Here is a 20,439-nt window from a genome sequence, read left to right as displayed (position 1 = left end):
AGTGCCACATGCATTCTTTCCTGTTTTCTACTAATTCAACCAACTGTGGATCTGTGTTTGACCATTCAGCCATTGACCATTCACTGTAACCAAAACTCTTTGTTTTTTTACGAATTAACTCATAATCTATTGTCATTTTACCCGTTGAAATCATCTTTGTGATCCACTCCATATTACATGAATCTAAATTTCATGAACAAAATAAATGCTTAACTTCAATGATCATGGTGGACATTATTTCTCAACAGGTACGTCAGATGTTGTCAGCGGCGATTACGGGCAGCGTTACACAGATTCAAGGATCAAAGATGAGGACAGCTTTGATGTTGACGACTCAGACTACGATATCTTTATTGAAGAGGTGGGTTATCAATCATGCAAATATTTTAAGTTTCGTCACTTCATCAGCAGCCTGCCTGGAAAATGTAATCAAACAAATAGATGGATACTGGATAGATTTAATAATTACCTCATGAACGCATGGGCATCTTAGTGGAAATCAAATCGATGTGATCTGATCACGAATGCGAGTTACACTGCAGGCCTAACTTATTATTCAAACTAGAATTTTGAACAAAACACAAACACGAATAGTAACATAAGGACAGAAAACACTGCACTACATAATTTCTCATGTCTTTTTTTCTATCTCCTTACTTTCTTAATCTGTGTTTTTATCTCCTTCCTTTCCTCTCTGCTTCTTCTTCTTCCTAGTTGAAGCCGTTCCCAGGCATCAATGAAGAGAACGGGAAGTCTCAGCTCCGTTCCCGCTCCAGTCCGCCGTCCGGTCGTAATGTCATTTACCGCATGAACACCGTCACTCCTCCCAACACCACTGCCGCTCCAGCTTCCTCCACCTCCTCTTCCATCCTCCCAGACTTCATAGATCTGCTCTTCTCAACCACCCCAGAGCAGACCACTGTCCTGGGCACCAAAACAACTACCACACCCACCACCACCACCAGGTAAGACACACTCTGCCTGCAACATTGTTTTACAGGTTAGTGAAACCCCGCTTTTAGAATGAAAAAGGTGATGTTTGAGGTGATGTTTGATTACAAAGGAGTTTGATGTGCTATCATGGAAGTATCAAAATGCACAGTTGCCAACTAAATCCACACAATCCACATTAGAAAACCAAGGGCCATACTGTATCTTGCACCCAAGTGCAAGGGCAACCTTTCTAGCACTCAGAACCCCCCCCCCCCCCCCCCCTTTTAATTACCATTGGGTCAGTACATCAAAGGATGTGTTTCAGTGAAACATTTTGATTCTGCGTGCTAGAAACTAGCAAAGATCACGCTTGCCCTTGCACTTGGGCGCAAGACTTGGCCCCAAGCCTCTTAACGAGCCGTTTGGACTTCCGTATCTTTGTGGCGTCACAAGGGTTTGCTCGTTATAATATTTTGTAAGAAATGAAAGTTCAACAAAGTTGCGCGTACATGGCGTCACACAAACAGCTTTGAAAGGACCTGCAGACAAAACACTGGAAAGTGTAGAACATGGGGCCTTTAAAGAGGAGTGCACTGTAAATGCATGAATCTCAAATATAAGTTTTAGTTTTAGTTTTCGTTTCACCAAATGAAGCCTGCAGGAGCAAATCCAAATAGCTTTTGGAGCGGCATTGCTCCACCTCTACTTGCCACTCTGCTATGTCTCTCAGTACTGTGCTGTCCCTAAAAGCTATCTCCCATTTGCCTTCTCCACACGCTGCCATTTACCGGTAATCATCTTATTTATAGGTGCTTGAAGTAGCGAAATGTCACTTCAATTTGAGCTGTCTTTCATGTGGCTATGTCATTAACTGTAGGCTGGCCTTACTGCCATTTTATTACATAATGGGTGAACATTTTGCTTTTTACAGTGAAATTCTACCACTAAAATACAGAGGAAAAGGGGCAATTTAAAATGGAAAATGTCACCTTAATTTGACAGACAGGAATATAAAGTAGGCTGTTACTGTACACACTGGCTTGTACATTGCTTTCCACTTTAAACCAGCCTGATAGCTTTGGGTCTAATCACCCAAGGATCCGAACGATAGTGCTGAAAATTAATTTATTATCATTTTGATAATCAATTCTGAATCATTTTAGTCATTTATCAAGTAGAAATACCAAACATTTCCTGACCTGGATACAGCTTCACAAATGCAAAGATTTGCTGTGTTGCTCTGTTTCATATCATTATGAATAGCCTACTTCTGTTTTGTTTTTTTTAGCTGCTGGTCACACTAAGTAAGCAATTTTAAGACTGTTTGGGCTCTGGGAACTTGTGATAGGCATTTGTCATTATTTTATAGTAGAATGATTCATTTAAAAAAAACTATTACTTGATATTGAAAATAATCGTTAGTTGCAGTGCTACTGTGGATACAACTGATGCAACAGATGCAAGGCAGCATTGCATTTGCAGTTGCCAAATTGTTATTAGCCAAACCACTAATAATACATTGTAAAATATCAAAAGTCAGTGCCGTTAAAGCCACGATAGACCCTTTTCACGGGGGGCATTTTACTTTTTGACACAAAATGGCCCCCGTGAAAAGGGCCTATTTGACTTGAAAAGTTGCCCTTTTACAATAACCCTCCTCCTCCATCCCTAGCACCAATTTGCCCACCACCACCCCCGCTCCCACCACCACCACCACCACCCCCACCATGTCCCCCTGGAAGGGTGAGGTGCCGCGTGTGTACGAGCTGACCTGCGACGACACCGTCTGCCCCCCCGACAGCTTCTGTCTCACTGACTACGACAGCGGAGGCTCGCGCTGCCACTGCAACCTGGGCCGAAGAGGGGACACCTGCTCAGAGGGTGAGACAGACACAGATGTGTGCTTAGGTACACACAGACACACAGAAGAGGGGACACCTGCTCAGAGGGTGAGACAGACACAGATGTGTGCTTAGGTACACACAGACACACAGAAGAGGGGACACCTGCTCAGAGGGTGAGACAGACACAGATGTGTGCTTAGGTACACACAGACACACAGAAGAGGGGACACCTGCTCAGAGGGTGAGACAGGCACAGATGTGTGCTTAGGTACACACAGACACACAGAAGAGGGGACACCTGCTCAGAGGGTGAGACAGACACAGATGTGTGCTTAGGTACACACAGACACACAGAAGAGGGGACACCTGCTCAGAGGGTGAGACAGACACAGATGTGTGCTTAGGTACACACAGACACACAGAAGAGGGGACACCTGCTCAGAGGGTGAGACAGACACAGATGTGTGCTTAGGTACACACAGACACACAGAAGAGGGGACACCTGTTCAGAGGGTGAGACAGACACAGATGTGTGCTTAGGTACACACAGACACACAAGAACACATTAACTCCAGCATAGACAGTGAGGAGGCATCTGCTTCGCACTATATAGTAGGAATAGAGAAAATATACATTGTGACGACCTAGCACTCTCCTGCTCTGCTTGCTGGTGGTTGGGGTCGTTAACTTTTGTGTCCCCCCATCATTCAACACACACCTGTACACCAGGTGGACATTTTTGTCCCCTAAGGATGAACTGCTAGATCTAAAATGAACTGCTAGATCATTTCAACAACTAAAGTCCTCATCATAGATACCAAGTTTTGGATCATTTTCAGAATTGTAACCCTTTAAATGCCAGTTTGTTAATGTTTACATAGTGTCACTGTTTTTCTATAATGTAAAAAACAATAATATATTATATATATATAATATATAAAATAATAATAATAATGTATGAAGTAAAACTAAGGGAAAATAAGAACACAAACTACCTTCAACAAAAGAGCAGAACAAAAGGTGCATAGGTGAGGAGGGAGAGAGACTGTTCTGAGTACACCCGGCCCAGGTGCACCCAATCAGCCTTAACGACCCCAACCACCAGCAAGCAGAGAGGAGAGTGCTGGGGCATCACAACATATATCACATGCAGAGCCCTATTACACACACACACACACACACACACACACACACACACACACACACACAAACACACACACACACACACACACACACACACACACACACACACACACACACACACACACACACACACACACACACACACACACACACACACACACACACACAGTAATTGGTGCTGCTCTATTGCCCTCTCTAGAATGCTATTATTTGGGAAATTCAAATTGTGTTTCCATTTTCAGGCTTCAGAGAGAAGAATGTGACAAAGTGTTTGTTTTAGAGACATGAGTTGTGTGTTACAGTGCAATATACATATTGGATTCTTACGCAACACTTGAGAAGAATAGGTTGCAGTTGCTGCAGTATCACTAGTGGAGGGTAGAAACCGGGTTGATCCAGATTTGGGACCTTTGATGGTGTTTAGAACTGCATCCTCACCCTTTGTTCTATTGGCTTCTTATTACAACCTACACACACAGACATGGCACTTCCCACAGCAGCCAGCAGGTGTGACACACACAAACACACACACACACACACACGCACGCACGCACGCACGCACACACACACACACACACACACACACACACACACACACACACACACACACACACACACACACACACACACACACACACAGTGATGTTACTCTCCTCGAACATTTGCATATATCCATCTTAAGATTGTGTGAGATTGTGTTGTTGAATAAATTAATGTATCTTCCTATTTTCAAATGATTTGTCATTACTTCATCCTCTGTGTTCTCCAGCGGTACTGGTGAACTTTCCCAGGTTCTTTGGCTACTCGCACATGACCTTTGAACCCCTGAAGAACTCTTACCAGACCTTTCAGGTCACTATCGAGTTCAAGGTAAGGCACCGTGTAGTTTCTCCACCCAAACTTTTCTTTCTCAAAAGGTTGAAACAGCCTCTGAAGTAGTTCTCTCTCTGGTGCAGTCAGACTCTGAGGACGGCTTGCTGCTGTACTGTGGGGAGAACGAACACGGCCGTGGAGACTTTACCTCTTTGGCCCTGGTGCGCGGAAAGCTGCACTACAGGTCAGTACAACACTCACTCACACTTCTACTATGTTGAAGCAGCCCCAATCCAGTGTGTATCACTTTAGACTCTGTAGGGTCGTGAAGGTTTTGTTGATAGGCGTTACACCATGCAACACTGATATCTGACCATAACCAAAACATAATAAATACATCAAAACTAATGTTATCTGTCATAAACTGTCAGTCAATTGTTCAATGGTTTTGATTATTAAAAAAAGGGAGTGGGGCAGTTCTAGCTTTTATTGGGAATAATAAAGGTGGGAGTTTCCATTGTAAACTATTTTTCAGAAGTGCTGATAGAAAGTAGTTGAGAAGAGGATAAACAAAACATAAATGGTTCTTATAATGTTAACTTTAGCTTATGATTTTATTTAACGAAATCCTACACAAACAAGTATATTGGCCTCACTTCAGCACCCACTTATGAATACCGGCCAGGGGAAAGTACAACTTTTCTAATGTTAAGTCTGAGGAAAAACAATTTGTATTTACCTTTATACCCCCTCAGAAAAAACACTATCACAACACTTTTCTGATTTAAAAAAAAGAGGATAGATGCTTTTACACAAATGTGTGCACAGTAACACCATGTTAGCAGCAGTCTGAACCTTTTAGGGCACATTCATACCGTTAGAGCCATTTTATTTCTAGACAGTATTTTACATATTAAATTGTGTGTGTGTGTCTGTTGTGTTCTCCGTCAGGTTTAACTGTGGCACTGGAGCAGCTCAGATGGTCAGTGAGAGTGCCGTTGTGATTGGCCAGTGGCACACAGTGACCATCTTCAGAGACGGCATGAGCGGGTGGCTCCGCATGGACAACGACACGCCCATATCTGGACGCTCACAGGTAACAGCGACATACAGTCCATACATGGACAACGACACGCCCATATCTGGACGCTCACAGGTAACAGCAACATACAGTCCATACATGGACAACGACACGCCCATATCTGGACGCTCACAGGTAACAGCAACATACAGTCCATACATGGACAACGACACGCCCATATCTGGACGCTCACAGGTAACAGCAACATGCAGTCCATACATGGACAATGACACGACCATATCTGGATGCTCACAGGTAACAGCAACATACAGTCCATACATGGACAACGACACCCCCATATCTGGACGCTCACAGGTAACAGCAACATACAGTCCATACATGGACAACGACACCCCCATATCTGGACGCTCACAGGTAACAGCAACATGCAGTCCATACAGATGAAGGGCCTCGTAATATATCAACCAATGCACAAGCAAATCTGCATGGAAGTTGCTTTTTATTTATTTTTTGTGTGCTTTTGCTGGGCACAGAAAAACACTTCAGCTGCAAATAATGAAACATACATGCTGATTTATTCAAAGACTCAGGACTCTTTGAATCAATCAGCATTTTATTTGAATAGGTTTTGGTCCAATTCTTGTTAACATTCTATACATTATGGAAATAATTGAGTCTTGTTGTGGATAGATTCGCCTAGTGAAAGTACACAGTACACACTATTTATGTAGCCTTACAGTATATATACACATTTAAGGAGATATTATAGATATTTTAATTACAGTATTTATTTAGAAATCAGGCATTGGGGTAGTGCATACAGGTAGCCTACATTTGGCCATGTCTGTGGGTGAGAAGCCGGATTAGGGTATGTGTCCTGTTTGCTGCACTAGCGCCTCCTCTGGTCAGTTGGGGCACCTGTTTGGGTGAGGGAATAGCGTGATCCTCCCACGTGCTATGTGGTGCAAGGTGAAACTCCTCGCTGTCAGATTAAAAGAAGCGGCTGGTGATTGCACATGTATCAGAGGAAGCATGTGCTAGTCTACAAATCTCCCCAGATCAACAGAGGGGGTGGAGCAACAACAACCGAGACAGCAGGGTCTAAGGAACCATCATGAAGAATCTAATGGAGTTTCACCTCTCGCGTTGCAAACGTGTAACTGTCTGTTTTAATAACACAGGATGCTTTGTCCATCACAAACAATATAGTTTGTAGTTCATTTGAAATGTTGTCCGTTCAGGAATGGGATCTCCTTTAGAATCAAATGATAGAAGAATGTTTTTGGTGAAGGGTGCAACAGATCTGATTCTCTTCACCCTCGCTCTTGCAGGGCCAGTACACCAAGATCACCTTCCGCTCGCCGCTGTATGTGGGCGGATCCCCCAACGCCTACTGGCTGGTCAGGGCGACAGGGGCGAAGCGCGGCTTCACAGGATGCCTGCAGAGTCTGAGCATCAACAACAAGGCCACAGACATCAGACTGTGGCCTCTGGGCAGAGCGCTGAGTGGGGCCGATATAGGTGAGGGAGCTGTGTGTGTGTGTGTGTGTGTGTGTGTGTGTGTGTGTGTGTGTGTGTGTGTGTGTGTGTGTGTGTGTGTGTGTGTGTGTGTGTGTGTGTGTGTGTGTGTGTGTGTGTGTGTGTGTGTGTGTGTGTGTGTGTGTGTGTGTGTGCGTGCGTGCGTGCATGCGTGCAGATACCGTAGATGCACACACTACAGCTACAAGCATTAACAAGCCCCTGGAGTCATGAGACTGCATCGGTGTTCCAGCTGTACAAGCCGGGTCTGCTGGCCAGCGGCTTACAGAGATAGTTCAGATGGAGGAGAATTCATCTGAGAGAATTGAACAGGTCTCTCTTGTGGGTGATGTGGAGAACTACATTTTTTAGGCTTCTGACATAAATAATTCATTTGAATTTGGATGGCACAGTGTTCTCTCACTGTACAGCCTGGGGCTACTGTCAATTCAATCTATATCAAATGCACGTGAAAACTGCTATTGATATGATAATGGGAGCATTTAGTCTTTATTAATGACTAGGACAATGCATTCGTCCTAAAAATAAATATATATTTTAGGAGAACCCGCTTTGGTAATTAATTGAACTGTCCCGGGTGTTGAGAATGAAATGTACTTCTGTTTGAGAGGGGTAACACTTTTATAATCAGTTTGATGGATAAAATGTGATCATTTGAACTGTCTTTGAATTAAATTGACAGTAAATTGAACCCACCCTATGTGCAGCTGTCTCTGGCACGCAGGGTTGCTGTACAGGCCAGTGGGTCAGCAGCCAGACAGAGTATTGATGAATGGATGTGTCTCTGCTCTGCAGTTCAATATGCCCAGCCAGCAGTAATGCCCTCTGACAGAGGAGTTGCTTTAGAGCTTTTGACAGCCAGCTAAAGCTCTATCTCTTTATGGAATACAAACAAATAAAACAAGCCTAGTCAGCAGTACAGAAGCGTAGCGTTGCACCCCATCCAGGCAGGCACCCTGCACGATGGGTGCCTCTTTGCTGTCATCGCACTCAAAAACATGTGTGTATCTGGTAGGGTTATGTGGAAAAATAAGTGACCATCATCTTGTGTAAAAAAGACCATGTCACTTATTACCCTCTAAAATTTGAATCACAATCACAGAAAAATTGATTTGAGCAGATTTAAATGCCAAATCATAAACTCTGGTCATGCAGCAGCAAGCAGGCATACGTATGACAAATTATGGGTTCTTTTTTTTTTATTATAAGCTACCATCTCAATTCTGCTGCAATAGCAAGTGCTTGAAATTGAACATAGATTTCACAAAGTAGCCTACTATTGACTCAAAGGATAAAAGTCAAGTATATAGTGTGAATATTCTTAGATTATATTCCACAGTAGCCTACAAAACACTAGTCTCGGTTTCCAGACGTTTAAGACTGAGGGTTGAGTCTAACAAAACACTATCGTGAGAGCTTACAATCTTTACAAATTATGTATGTATGTCTGTTTATATCACTGTGTGTGTGTGTGTGTGTGTGTGTGTGTGTGTGTGTGTGTGTGTGTGTGTGTGTGTGTGTGTGTGTGTGTGTGTGTGTGTGTGTGTGTGTGTGTGCGTGCGTGCGTCTGTGGGTGGATGCGTATGTATTTGTCTTACCAGGGTTCTTCAGTGTTACCATGTTATTAAAATAAATTCAGGCTGGCTCAAAAATGGAAAAATAACCTTGAGATGAGACGCAACTTATTATTCAAAACAGACATCAGCCTTTTGAATCATTTCACGGTTCATGCTCCTCAATTTCTTCTCTGTCTCTATGGAGCATGTGCACATCTTTGAAGTAATACAACCATTGAAACTCTGGGGGCGGTAGATTCCCTGCCTGCCTACCAACACAAGGGTCAGAAGCTTGGACCCCCGTGTTACCTCCGGCTTTGTCCGGCGTCCATACAGGCACAATTGGCCGTGTCTGTGGGCGGGAAGCCGGATTAAGGGTATGATGTCCTGTTCGCTGCACGAGTGCGCCTCCTCTGGTCGGTCGGGGCGCCTGTTTGGGGGGGAGGGGAATTGAGGGGGAATAGCGTGATCTTCCCACGCGCTACTTCGTCCTGCCGGTGAAACTCCTCGCTGTCAGGTGAAAAGAAGCGGCTGGCGACTGCACATGTATCAGAGGAAGCAGGTGCTAGTCTACAACTCTCCCCAGATCGACAGAGGGGGTGGAGCAAGGACCGGAACAGCAGGGGGAATTGGCCAAGTACAATTGGGGAGAAGGGGGGGAGTCTGAAAAACGTGATAAAAACAAACATTGAAACTTTGCTTTTTCCCCCATCTGTATCTCGCACAAATGTACGTATGCTTGGTCTGTCTCTTATGTGTGTGTCCTAATCTGCTGTGTGCCAGGAGAGTGCAGTGATAATGTGTGTGACCTGGTCAGCTGTGCCAACGGAGGGACCTGCTTCGCTAACCGCGCCGACGGCTACATCTGCCTGTGTCCGCTCGGCTTCCAGGGGGCGCTCTGCGAAGAGAGTGAGTTGCTGCTTGTGCTCTCTCTCTCTTTTCCTTTTTCTTCTGAAAATAAAATTCCGTAATTTGCCAAAGAAAGTCCAAAATTTGTGTGAGAGAAAAAACAGAATTGCTGGATATTCAAATTGTATTTATTTATTTATTTATTTATTTATTTATTTATTTATTTATTTATTTATTTGAGGGACAGTGCACATTAAAATCAACATCACTGTAAACATGCCAGTGTTAGCCAAACGGCTCATTTTCAACTGTTGTCTCTTGGTCAGAATTTAAGTTATCCATTAAAAACAAATACCAACAATAAACACACAAGCAAAATAAAAATAGGAGTAAATACAACATGAAGCGAGCTAGGCAAAGAAAGTTTTTTTTTTACTCTCTAAAGTTTCTGATTTTAATCTCAGAAAGAGTTTTTTCCTCAGTATATTTCCCCCCTCACATACAATTCACTGCAAAAGTAATTAACCTACAATGGGCCTAATCGAACTTTTTCACGTGGGTCATTTTGTGTCAAAAAGGCAGGGTAAACACACAGGTGCAAGCAAAATAGTAATACGGGTTTCCAACTTCCAATCATGGAAGTTCGAAACCCTCAGTGTTTTGTTTGCACCTGTGTGTACCCTGCCTTTTCAACACAAAATGGTGCCAATGAAAAGGGTCTCTATTCTCACACACACACACACACACACACACACACACACACACACACACACACACACACACACACACACACACACACACACACACACACACACACACACACACACACACACACACACACACACACGTCTGGAGTTTCGCAGGTGCACTCTGTGAAGGCAGTAAGTAAAATCTCCTTGGCCTTTCAGCCAACATAATGGCTGTCCAGCCTGTCCTACATTGTGGCAAAGCCTTTGTTGTAGTTAGATGAACTAAAGTAGCTAATGGACAGTTTAAGGGCCTAAGTGTAGAGTGCAAAACGAGGAGAAATTTTTTGAAATGAGGATTGTTAGTCGATTATTAGTTCTTATGGAGGAAAAGGGATTGAGTGCCCCTTCCCCTGTCCTAATATCCTTCCTGTGCTCTTTATTTCTAAGACTGACAGACGACATATTTCTGGGCCCGTCCCACTTCCTATGTACATGACGAATACCAGCTCTTATGGGGAAGCGGTATAGAGACGACTGAAGTGTAAAACTCATTTGCTTCCTACTCACGATGGACTCTAAAGCAACATTGGGACTCACATTAGGTCTTTTCATACCTAGGTACACACACATACATGATGCACACATACAGTAACAGGCAGGAGGCAGGGTGAGAAATATGGATCTTGTCTATTTTTTAGTGCAATATTGTTTTTGGTTGTTTTTGGTGTCTTGTGATCTCATCTGTCTGGTGTGATGTGTGATGTTGTTCTGGCACTGGTTGCAAAACAAAGTGGAAGTGCCCTCACGTCTCATGTCATCTTTCTCCCAATCACGTCTCCACTACGCCTCAGGTTTCTCGCTGTCGCTGCCCCTCTTCAATGCGACGGCGTTCTCCTACGCCGCGGTCCCGTGGCCTCAGTCCTCGCAGAGTTATCTGTCCTTCATGGAGTTCGAGCTGACGTTCCGGCCGGCGGCGCCCGACGGCACGCTGCTGTACAGCGATGACGCGGGCAGCGGGGACTTCCTGGCCATCAGCCTGGTGGACAGATATGTGGAGTTCAGATTCGACTGTGGCTCTGGAGGCGCTGTGATAAGGTACCGGAGGGACAGATGCTCATTCTGTTCTGTGTCAGTGATGTTATGGCGTGCTCGGAATATGTTGATCTGATTTGCTATCACGCTACTCTGGCTTCGTTTTACAGTCTACGGGTTAAAACAATCCAAAGACGACCACCGCAAACTGTGAAATACGAGCGGAATACACGTCCCTGTGCGACTGGCCATTTAGTCAGGCCTCCTTGCTCACAGAGTTGGCATGTGGCCTCTCCTCTCTCTCCCCGGAGGGTTTTCATGGTCCACTTCACTGGCTGATTCAAACTCTGCTCACCTGTGTGCTGCTCCAGACTTCACTGGCTGATTCAAACTCTGCTCACCTGTGTGCTGCTCCAGACTTCACTGGCTGATTCAAACTCTGCTCACCTGTGTGCTGCTCCAGACTTCACTGGCTGCTTTAAACTCCGCTCACCTGTGTGCTGCTCCACGCTGGAGCTCTCCATGGTGCTGAACCTGTGTTGAGGCATTTTGGCCACTAATTAGCCATTTTTGCCCATTTAGTCGGCCCTAATTACCTCAAAATTGTCATGTTCTTTGTTCTCGTCATGAAATAGCCCATTTCTATAGTCTATTTTTCTCTAGTTTCTGACTACCGTAGATGCCCTGTATATATGTGATGATTTGTGCTGAAGGAGCGAGGAGCAGATCAGTATGGACACATGGCATGAGCTGAGGGTTTCTCGCACAGCAAAGAGCGGCATCCTGCAGGTGGACAACCAGAGGCCGATGGAAGCAATTGCAGAGGTATTTCAATTTCTGCCACTTGTTCAGTGCGTTTCTCTCTGCTTTTAGTGTATGTGATGTTTAAAGGCCTAATACCTAACACGAATAGTTCATATTATGTGGATTTCTAGATTGTATCTTGCATGCTTATTTCCCAAGTAGGACAAGCAAAGGGACCGTTATATATTAATCTAATTGTATGGAAGAGAATGTCATGTCAAGCTCTACATACCAACATCTGGAAGGAAGTTTAATGTCTCCTTGGTTACTGACAAACATGCATATTATATCCCATAGGCCCCATGACTTAAGACCTTTTCCCAATTCTTACAGTACTGTAGGTTCAACCTGCATACGATCCATCAAGCAAAATTTCTACTTTCAAAAGTACTTTGCATTGTTATTCCCCGAATACACACTGTCTAGGGGAAAAGTGAGCAGTGCGAATCAATAAAAAATACATTTTATTCAAATAAGTGCGTCCTGGTGACAGATTAATCCCTAAGCAAGGCAAAATTAAACTGACACATTTCCAGCATGCTTGATGTGACACTCTCATACAAAGAGAAAATGGAAGGCATCAACCCTGAAGGGACATACAACTACTCTATGCAAATGGACCAGCAGATCACAAAGTCTTTGATAAGCAAACCAAATAGCCACTTTAAATGCTAGTGTGCTTTTACTGTATATGGTATGCCTCCTTTCATTCATATACATTTCTGAAGGTTTGACATAGTTCATCTATATCCCTCTGTCATATTCTCTCTTAAGGGAGCGTTCACTCAGATTAAATGCAGTTCTCCTCTCTATGTCGGTGGAGTACCAGCATATGATCAAACCAAGACGACTGCAGGTGTCCTACAGCCCTTCACTGGAACAATCCAAAAGGTATGATCATACCTGTATACTGATACATGGACAGTGTGTCTTGGGATACCGATTTAGTCATTTTAATTGATGTCATTATTCTAACGTGGTTTAACATGGAAGCCAATATCATGACTATTCTTTCTTTATATCATTTCAAATCCATTACACTGGTGATGAGTAGACAACAAAACTACATTCTTTAGTTCACAAGTCAGTATATGAAGATCTTGTCTCCATGCGGCCATCTTGGTAGGAAAATAACAGGTGATAGTAAAACATGTACAGGTGATTAGGCTACAATCAAGTGACAGCCAGCCACAGCCAATGAGCTGTGTGTATTTTAGGTGCCATATTGGTAGGAAATACGTGTGACATCATGAGAAGAATATGAATACATGTACATGCACCAACTTTCAATTGGAGCCCACTGTATGTTTACACAAGCCTTGGTGTCAGGGCAATATTAACTGAATTTCTTAAATTTGCCACCCAGGCAGAAACAATTTAAAGGCCTGTTCTAAAGAGGAGGATCTTGCCATCGCACAACAATAAACTTGTTGTTGATAAGATATGAAAGTTTCACATTTAATTTTGTACACCTTTTCATGCTTGTCCTTCCTCCTCTCTCTCTCTGGCTCTGTGTTTCTCTCTCCCACCTCCACCATCTCTCTCTCTCTCTCTCTCTGTCTCTTATCCTCTCTCTTTTCACATCGTTTCACCTGCCCAGCTTGTACTCAATGACCGCACCATCCCAATAGCAGCTGGTTCTGCTGGTGGGGTTAACATAGCGAACGCTCCACACCCATGTGTGGAGAACCCCTGTGCCAACGGAGGGACCTGCAGGCCAAAATGGGATGAATATGAGTGTGACTGCCCCCTAGGGTATGACGGCAGGCACTGCCAGAAAGGTCAGTCGCATGTGCTTCAATGTCTTATTTTTACACCTTATTGACATTCGTTTTGGTACATTGATCTATAAGTTGGGTTTCTTTGCCAAATACATTGAACAGTTTTTGACACAGAACCCAAGAAAGACCCATAATGAAAAGGTGATGCTTGCCATTTTTCCACCTGTTTCACAGATGAAAAGAAAGAAAGAAATAACTTCGAAATATTATCCCGGCAAAACTTAGATCAGACTTAGAAAATTGATCGCAAGATTCCCCCCAAGCAGTGTGTGATTTATTTGGTTAGTATCTAATATTTGTCACCATGAAGCCAGATCTTTCTCCCTTCTAAACTGTTCTCCTGCTCTCAGGGATTAAATATTGTGTTTTGTCCATTGTCATGTAATTCAATGTAATGTAATCTATTGAACAACTTAATCCCTAAAGCCTATCTGTGCCTTCTCTGTTGTTTTTGCCTTTTGTATGCTTTCGCTGAACAGAATGTGGAAATTACTGTTTGAACAGTAAGTTTTCTTTTAGTATGAATTAAAAAGGAATGACTGAAATAAATTACTGAATTTAAGAAATTAACAAACTTTAAAACAACAAATCCTTAATAAACGTCATCATTATTATAATATTTTTTGTTTTACCCTCATATCTTTTTGGTAATGCTTCACTGTAAATTTAGTATGAGCTGATGGACATGTGCTCATGCTGCCACCTTGTGATGATAATAAGCAAGTGCAATTCTTTCTCCAAAACAGCTGTGACTGAGGCCATTGAGATTCCACAGTTCATTGGCCGAAGCTACCTGACCTACGACAACAGAGATATACTGAAAAGGTCGGTCTGCACATACTTTTGAGACAAAATTAATAATAACAATAACAATGATAATATTGTTTATGCTTTGAATATTTAAAGGTCCCTTCAACTCAAATGACATCACCACATTTAACTTTCTAAGAATAGAAATTCTGAAGAGGTCATCTGTTATAGATGTGCAGAGGCACACTGCACTACACACACATACACACACACACACACACACACACACACACACACACACACACACGCGCGCGTGCGCACATGCACACCACAGTCTCCTGCTGCATAATTTTGTTGGAAAAGAAGAGTGTCTCTATCCCCAGTTTATCCAGCAACAAAAAAAATTATAAGAAATATGCTGGTTTGAGGTTTGAACCAGACTAAAGTCGTTTCCTTTCATTATTTGTTCGAATTTCTCCGTGTCCTCAGGGTGTCTGGGGCCAGGAACAACATTTTCATGCGTTTTAAGAGCACAGCCAAGGATGGCCTGCTGCTGTGGCGAGGGGAGAGTCCAATGAGACCCAACAGTGATTTCTTGTCCATGGGGCTTCGGGATGGCACACTAATCTTCAGGTGTGTGTGTGTGTGTGTGTGTGTGTGTGTGTGTGTGTGTGTGTGTGTGTGTGTGTGTGTGTGTGTGTGTGTGTGTGTGTGTGTGTGTGTGTGTGTGTGTGTGTGTGTGTGTGTGTGTGTGTGTATCACTCACTGATGACATCACAATTTGCTCGAGTGACCATCACTGTTCACACCAGGGAGTGCTCGAGTGACATCAATCAGCGCACAATTGCTCAACTTCGCATGCCATAGACATTGTGACATCATCAGTGACATCATTACTGACCAAAATCATCATACATCTCACAATGTGGGACAAGAATTGCAGAGAAACAAACAGACAGACATAACCCACTTCCTTTTTTATGATGATGATGATGATGATGATGATGATGATGATGATGATGATGATGATATCCAAAAGTTCATGCAGTAGTCTAAAATAGTGTGTGAAACATAAACTACTTAAATGCATATGTTTATATATAAATAAAATCAAAGGGAGGGTGCTGTTGTGCAAATGTTGGTGGGCTACATACTAATTCTGTGCCTACTGCAGCCAGAGGACTTCTAAAGCTTTGGATGATCATTTGTTGAACATTGATGAAGTTAGTTTTGCTGTGAAGATGTGAAGCTCCTCAACAAAGGTTTCTCTGCTGTTGTTTCCTTTTGCTGCTGAAATCACTGCAGGCTGCATCTCTAGTGTTAAAAAAAGAAGCCAGCTGTAGTAATAGCTCTTCCTCAGCCTGTTAAGCCACTGCCAGCGTTTTTGATCATTTTCACTCATCTTTGAAGGCCCACACAATATTTTGTTCTATGATTGTGTAAACAGTGATTGTGAATACGTATATCAAAAGAAAGAGCCTCTCTATTTTCATACAGAAGAGAAGCTTTTATTCTAGCTTCATTCGTTCTTCTTTTATCAACACTTGACTGTTGGTCGTTTTCATCGAAAAGGGCCGTTTTCTGACAAAAAGAGGAGAAAAATGCCTTTTTGTAAAAGAGCGTTGGGGTCTCATAAGTCATAACAGGGAAAGAGTTAAAATGATTCAGACAGTTCACAGCCTACAGCAGCTACACATCAACTGATGTGATTCAAACAGTTCACAGCCTACAGCAGCTACATATCAAGTGATGTGAAAGCAACTCATTGCCTTTGTGAATGCTCTCACTGTCCTCGAATGCGCTGCCATATTGACACATAAACCAGCAGACCAGCGCCGATCAAGCTGGTGGTGCAGCCGAACCCTCTCAGCCACACGTCCAACACCTGCTGGTCTTCCATGACACATGGAGGCCCATCCCTGTGCTAGGTGAAGTGCACTCATATGATCTAGGGGGGAAAGGTAGAGAGTATTTTTGTTCAAACTGGACAGGAGCAAATTGAGGGCAGGGAGATCGAGCAAAGCACAGAAATAGCCTGTAGTCTCAGGCTGGACCCTGACCTGGATTTATGGAAGTGCAGATCCAGACTTGTGGCAGCATTGTACATCAGCACCAGGATTTGTCTGTGGGATTGTTTGTGAACCTACTGTAAATATAGATTCAACTCAACTAATCAATATGCGTTTCCATGTTGCTCTAGTTACAACCTGGGCAGTGGCATGGCTAACATCATTGTCAACGGGTCCTTTAGTGATGGGAAGTGGCACAGAGTCAAAGCTGTCAGGTAAGCACTAACAGTGACTGTAGATTTTCCCATGAGGGATAGCAAAATAACACATCTATGTTTTGCTTTGATTTTGCAGCTGCTACATGTAGCATAAAGCAGAGGCCTTTTGGCATTCCTCTTAACATTCAAGGATGTAATTCAGTTGGGGATGCAAAATAGAGCAAGTGAAAGCAAGCTATCGTGACATTTCCGTGACGTGAATTATAAACCAGCCTGTTTGTTTGTTTGTTTGTTTGTTTATTTATTTATTTAAGAAAAGGGACAATGCACATTAATTAACATGAGCACGTGAGTCCATCATGTAAATGTGCCAGATTTAGCCATACAGGCTAATTTTCATCTGCAGTCCCTGGCAGGTTGATGTTATATGTGAAACATTAACAAACACATGCAATAGTACAGAAGACATAAGTAGACAAAAGCATATAAAAGAAGAAAAACACAAGCAGATTAATAGCATATAAAAAGAACATGCATGAGCACATATAAAAAGAACATGCAAGGTACATTGCCGAGTTTGAGGATCCGCTAACCAAACTCCCTCACCTCTCCAGGGACGGACTGTCAGGGAAGCTGACAGTGGATGACTATGGAGCAAAGACAGGCAGGTCATCTGGCAAGATGAGACAACTCAACATCAACGGGCCGTTATATGTTGGTAGGTGATGACCTCTGATGACCCCACACAATGTATATATCACAATAATGTTGACTTGTTGACTTCTACTGTATGTCTCATTATCCTGCCTCTCATCACCCTGCGAAGGTGGCATGAAGGAAATAGCTCTGCACACCAACAGACAGTACATGGGAGGCTTGGTTGGCTGTGTGTCCCACTTCACGCTCTCCACTGACTACCACCTCGCTCTAGTGGAGGACGCTGCTGACGGCAAGAACATCAACACCTGTTCCAACTAGAAGCTGAACCGGAACCGATAATGGTCCATTTTCAACATCATCTCCAACAGGAGTGAACATCTTCACCAGCTCATTTACCACCTTGAAGCTAAACTACCAAGAACCAAATGAGGACAAACTAAACCAAAACAACCTTGCCAGTTCACACGTTATCGATTCAATGGTTACAAAGTATCAGCTTAACTTAGAGAAAGACCGACACTGCTGAGAGTCACTGGAATATCTTGAAGTGGCTCCTTGAGTTTTCAAAACAACTCTAACCTGCCAAGATGTCAAATGCACTGTCTATTTTAACACCTTTATCAACTACATGCATTGCTCTGGAAAACAAGTTCAACCCATGGCCACAGCAAAAATGACAAAAGTTCACCAAAGGACATAACAAATCACAAGTGCTCTGTGAAAGGAGAAAAACAACTTGAGGGTATTTGAAAACCTTTCAAAGGACATTTTTTTCATGGGGTGATCTCAGTCTTATCTTAATTTTTTCTACTGTAAATCCTTATTTGAGTGCTGGAAGAACCAAATGATCCAATCATAAGAAGTTTTTCATGAACCACACCTAGAACATTTAGAGGTGCAGTAAACTTCTTTGTAGAGGATTTTGGCCCTATAGGATTTCCATTGTTGTTTTTGTTGTGGTGGTTGTATTGTTGTTTGTGTTGTGATCTTTTTCTTCTTCTTTTTTTATCTAATTCCTGTCAGTTCTTTAAAGGTTGCTAGTTTTGGGGGTGAAGGCATCAACCGCATAGAATATTTGTTTCTTTTTACCCTGAATTTTAGTATCCATATAACTCCTTCATTTGGGTCTCTCAGATGCTCAGATGCTATTCATATGAAAATCTTGTTGACACTATAAACCGGCCAAAATACTGGAGGAATTGTGTCTATGACGGCCTGTTAAAAAATAAAAATAAACTTGACACAGTGCACTGTTGTAGCCTATACCTCAGCTTTCCAGTTGCGTTTTGTTGTAGCTTTTCTTTTTGGACCAATGAAAATAGATCATGTGCCATCATTTCAATGATTCAAATACAAAATGGTCAATTTAGTTATCTCCCAGGGCCAGGCTTCCTGCAATAAGAGCTTTACTCCTAAAAGGGACATTCTGCGAATGTTCCATCTTGTCCATATTTTATTTTATTTTATTTTATTTTATTTTATTTTATTTTATTTTATTTTATTTTATTTTATTTTATTTTATTTTATTTTATTTTATTTTATGTGGTTAATTCTTTATGTGAAAATGTTTTGCTTAAAACAAAAAAGGTGACACCGTACTCCCAATGTCCCAAGAAGAAGAATCCATGAGGTATTTGGGGATAAAGAAAACATTTTGATTTTAACATTGCATTTCCAGTGATAATGATCTGATTCAAAAATACAACATTTGCATTAAAAGTTAAATGTATTCAATGAACTTACATCTTGAGTTACTTTTAGTAGGAGGCTAAAAAGATCAGATCGTATCCATGCCTCCTGTATTTTCACCCAGTTAATTTGCAAAGCATTGCAGATGACAGGAGCTGTATCTTATGACATAAACCATGTGACTGTGAATTGTGAATGTCCACTGAATGAGACTGAACATTTTCTCCACATAATAGTACATACTCATTTGATCTGAAGGAGCATTTCCCCCCCACCAGTCATTAACACAAGTAAGAGCTGGTAATGTTTCATATATTGTCTGCTTAACTGCAAAGGAGGTAGATCCAGTGCATCATTCTGGGAGGCAACATTGTTAGATGGCGAGGAATTCGATTTTCAGTTTCAAAATATTGGGCAGGGATTGCCAGTGTTGGGCAAGCTATACTTCACTGAAAGAACAGCGTGGTTTTTTATAAGCTACATTATAAGCTATGCTAAGTTACTTCCCATTGGAAGATGAGGAACTCCAGTAAAGCTATACCCCAAAGAAAAATACAGATTAATTAAGATTAGTAGTTAGAAAAACTGCTTGGTAAAATATTAAATCTGCCATGTCATACAAAATCAAATGACTGCAAATAACTGATAAGAATGTTACAACAAAAGTATTGTATTTGAACTGAAGTGCAAAGGAATGCTGACTGTGTTTGTAATGGCTTCACTGTGACAGCTGTCGGAAACCAGAGTCTGGATGTAAACATCTGCGTTTGTCACAGGTAGAAGAGCAAGGAATGTTTCTTTTGTATGTGACGTTTGTCACTCTACATTTTCTTTTGGGGATGGTGTTGAATCAAGACATGAGGCAGCGACAAAAAATAAATAAAGAAATTAGGAAAAAACAACAATTCCCTTTACTTTTTTACCAGAAATAGTTTGGCAGCTGCAGTTAGCTTTTGTGCTGTGCTGGCAACACACTACCTGCTGTACCCTCTGTTTGTGATATGTGGGATTTCTTTTTTTTAGTTGCTGGAGAAAAAGAATGCATCATTGTTGTTTTATGGTGATTGATGAGACAGTTTTCCTCCCGG

General features: G+C 42.4%; 1 protein-coding gene across 2 annotated transcripts in view; it reads left to right on the top strand.

Moving 5' to 3' along the window:
* The window catches only part of egflam (EGF-like, fibronectin type III and laminin G domains), a gene marked incomplete at both ends in the record, with an annotated part of 39,870 nt that extends 21,890 nt beyond the window's left edge, over nucleotides 1-17,980 (top strand). For both annotated transcript variants that reach the window (XM_083645187.1, XM_083645186.1), the window contains 18 exons: nucleotides 249-361; nucleotides 715-965; nucleotides 2,606-2,814; nucleotides 4,690-4,790; nucleotides 4,877-4,977; nucleotides 5,685-5,829; nucleotides 7,107-7,296; nucleotides 9,654-9,779; nucleotides 11,260-11,503; nucleotides 12,154-12,265; nucleotides 13,019-13,135; nucleotides 13,845-14,025; nucleotides 14,505-14,528; nucleotides 14,772-14,850; nucleotides 15,265-15,408; nucleotides 16,976-17,059; nucleotides 17,617-17,720; nucleotides 17,829-17,980. In XM_083645187.1, the coding sequence (XP_083501313.1) occupies nucleotides 249-361; nucleotides 715-965; nucleotides 2,606-2,814; nucleotides 4,690-4,790; nucleotides 4,877-4,977; nucleotides 5,685-5,829; nucleotides 7,107-7,296; nucleotides 9,654-9,779; nucleotides 11,260-11,503; nucleotides 12,154-12,265; nucleotides 13,019-13,135; nucleotides 13,845-14,025; nucleotides 14,505-14,528; nucleotides 14,772-14,850; nucleotides 15,265-15,408; nucleotides 16,976-17,059; nucleotides 17,617-17,720; nucleotides 17,829-17,980 (2,477 nt within the window). The remainder of the gene's footprint in view (nucleotides 1-248; nucleotides 362-714; nucleotides 966-2,605; nucleotides 2,815-4,689; nucleotides 4,791-4,876; nucleotides 4,978-5,684; nucleotides 5,830-7,106; nucleotides 7,297-9,653; nucleotides 9,780-11,259; nucleotides 11,504-12,153; nucleotides 12,266-13,018; nucleotides 13,136-13,844; nucleotides 14,026-14,504; nucleotides 14,529-14,771; nucleotides 14,851-15,264; nucleotides 15,409-16,975; nucleotides 17,060-17,616; nucleotides 17,721-17,828) is intronic.
* Between the last annotated feature and the right edge of the window lie 2,459 nt (nucleotides 17,981-20,439).

This window comes from Poromitra crassiceps (assembly GCF_964638095.1).
Source record: "Poromitra crassiceps genome assembly, chromosome: 10".
Classification (NCBI taxonomy): Eukaryota; Metazoa; Chordata; class Actinopteri; order Beryciformes; family Melamphaidae; genus Poromitra; species Poromitra crassiceps.
This window is presented reverse-complemented; position numbering and strand designations above follow the sequence as displayed.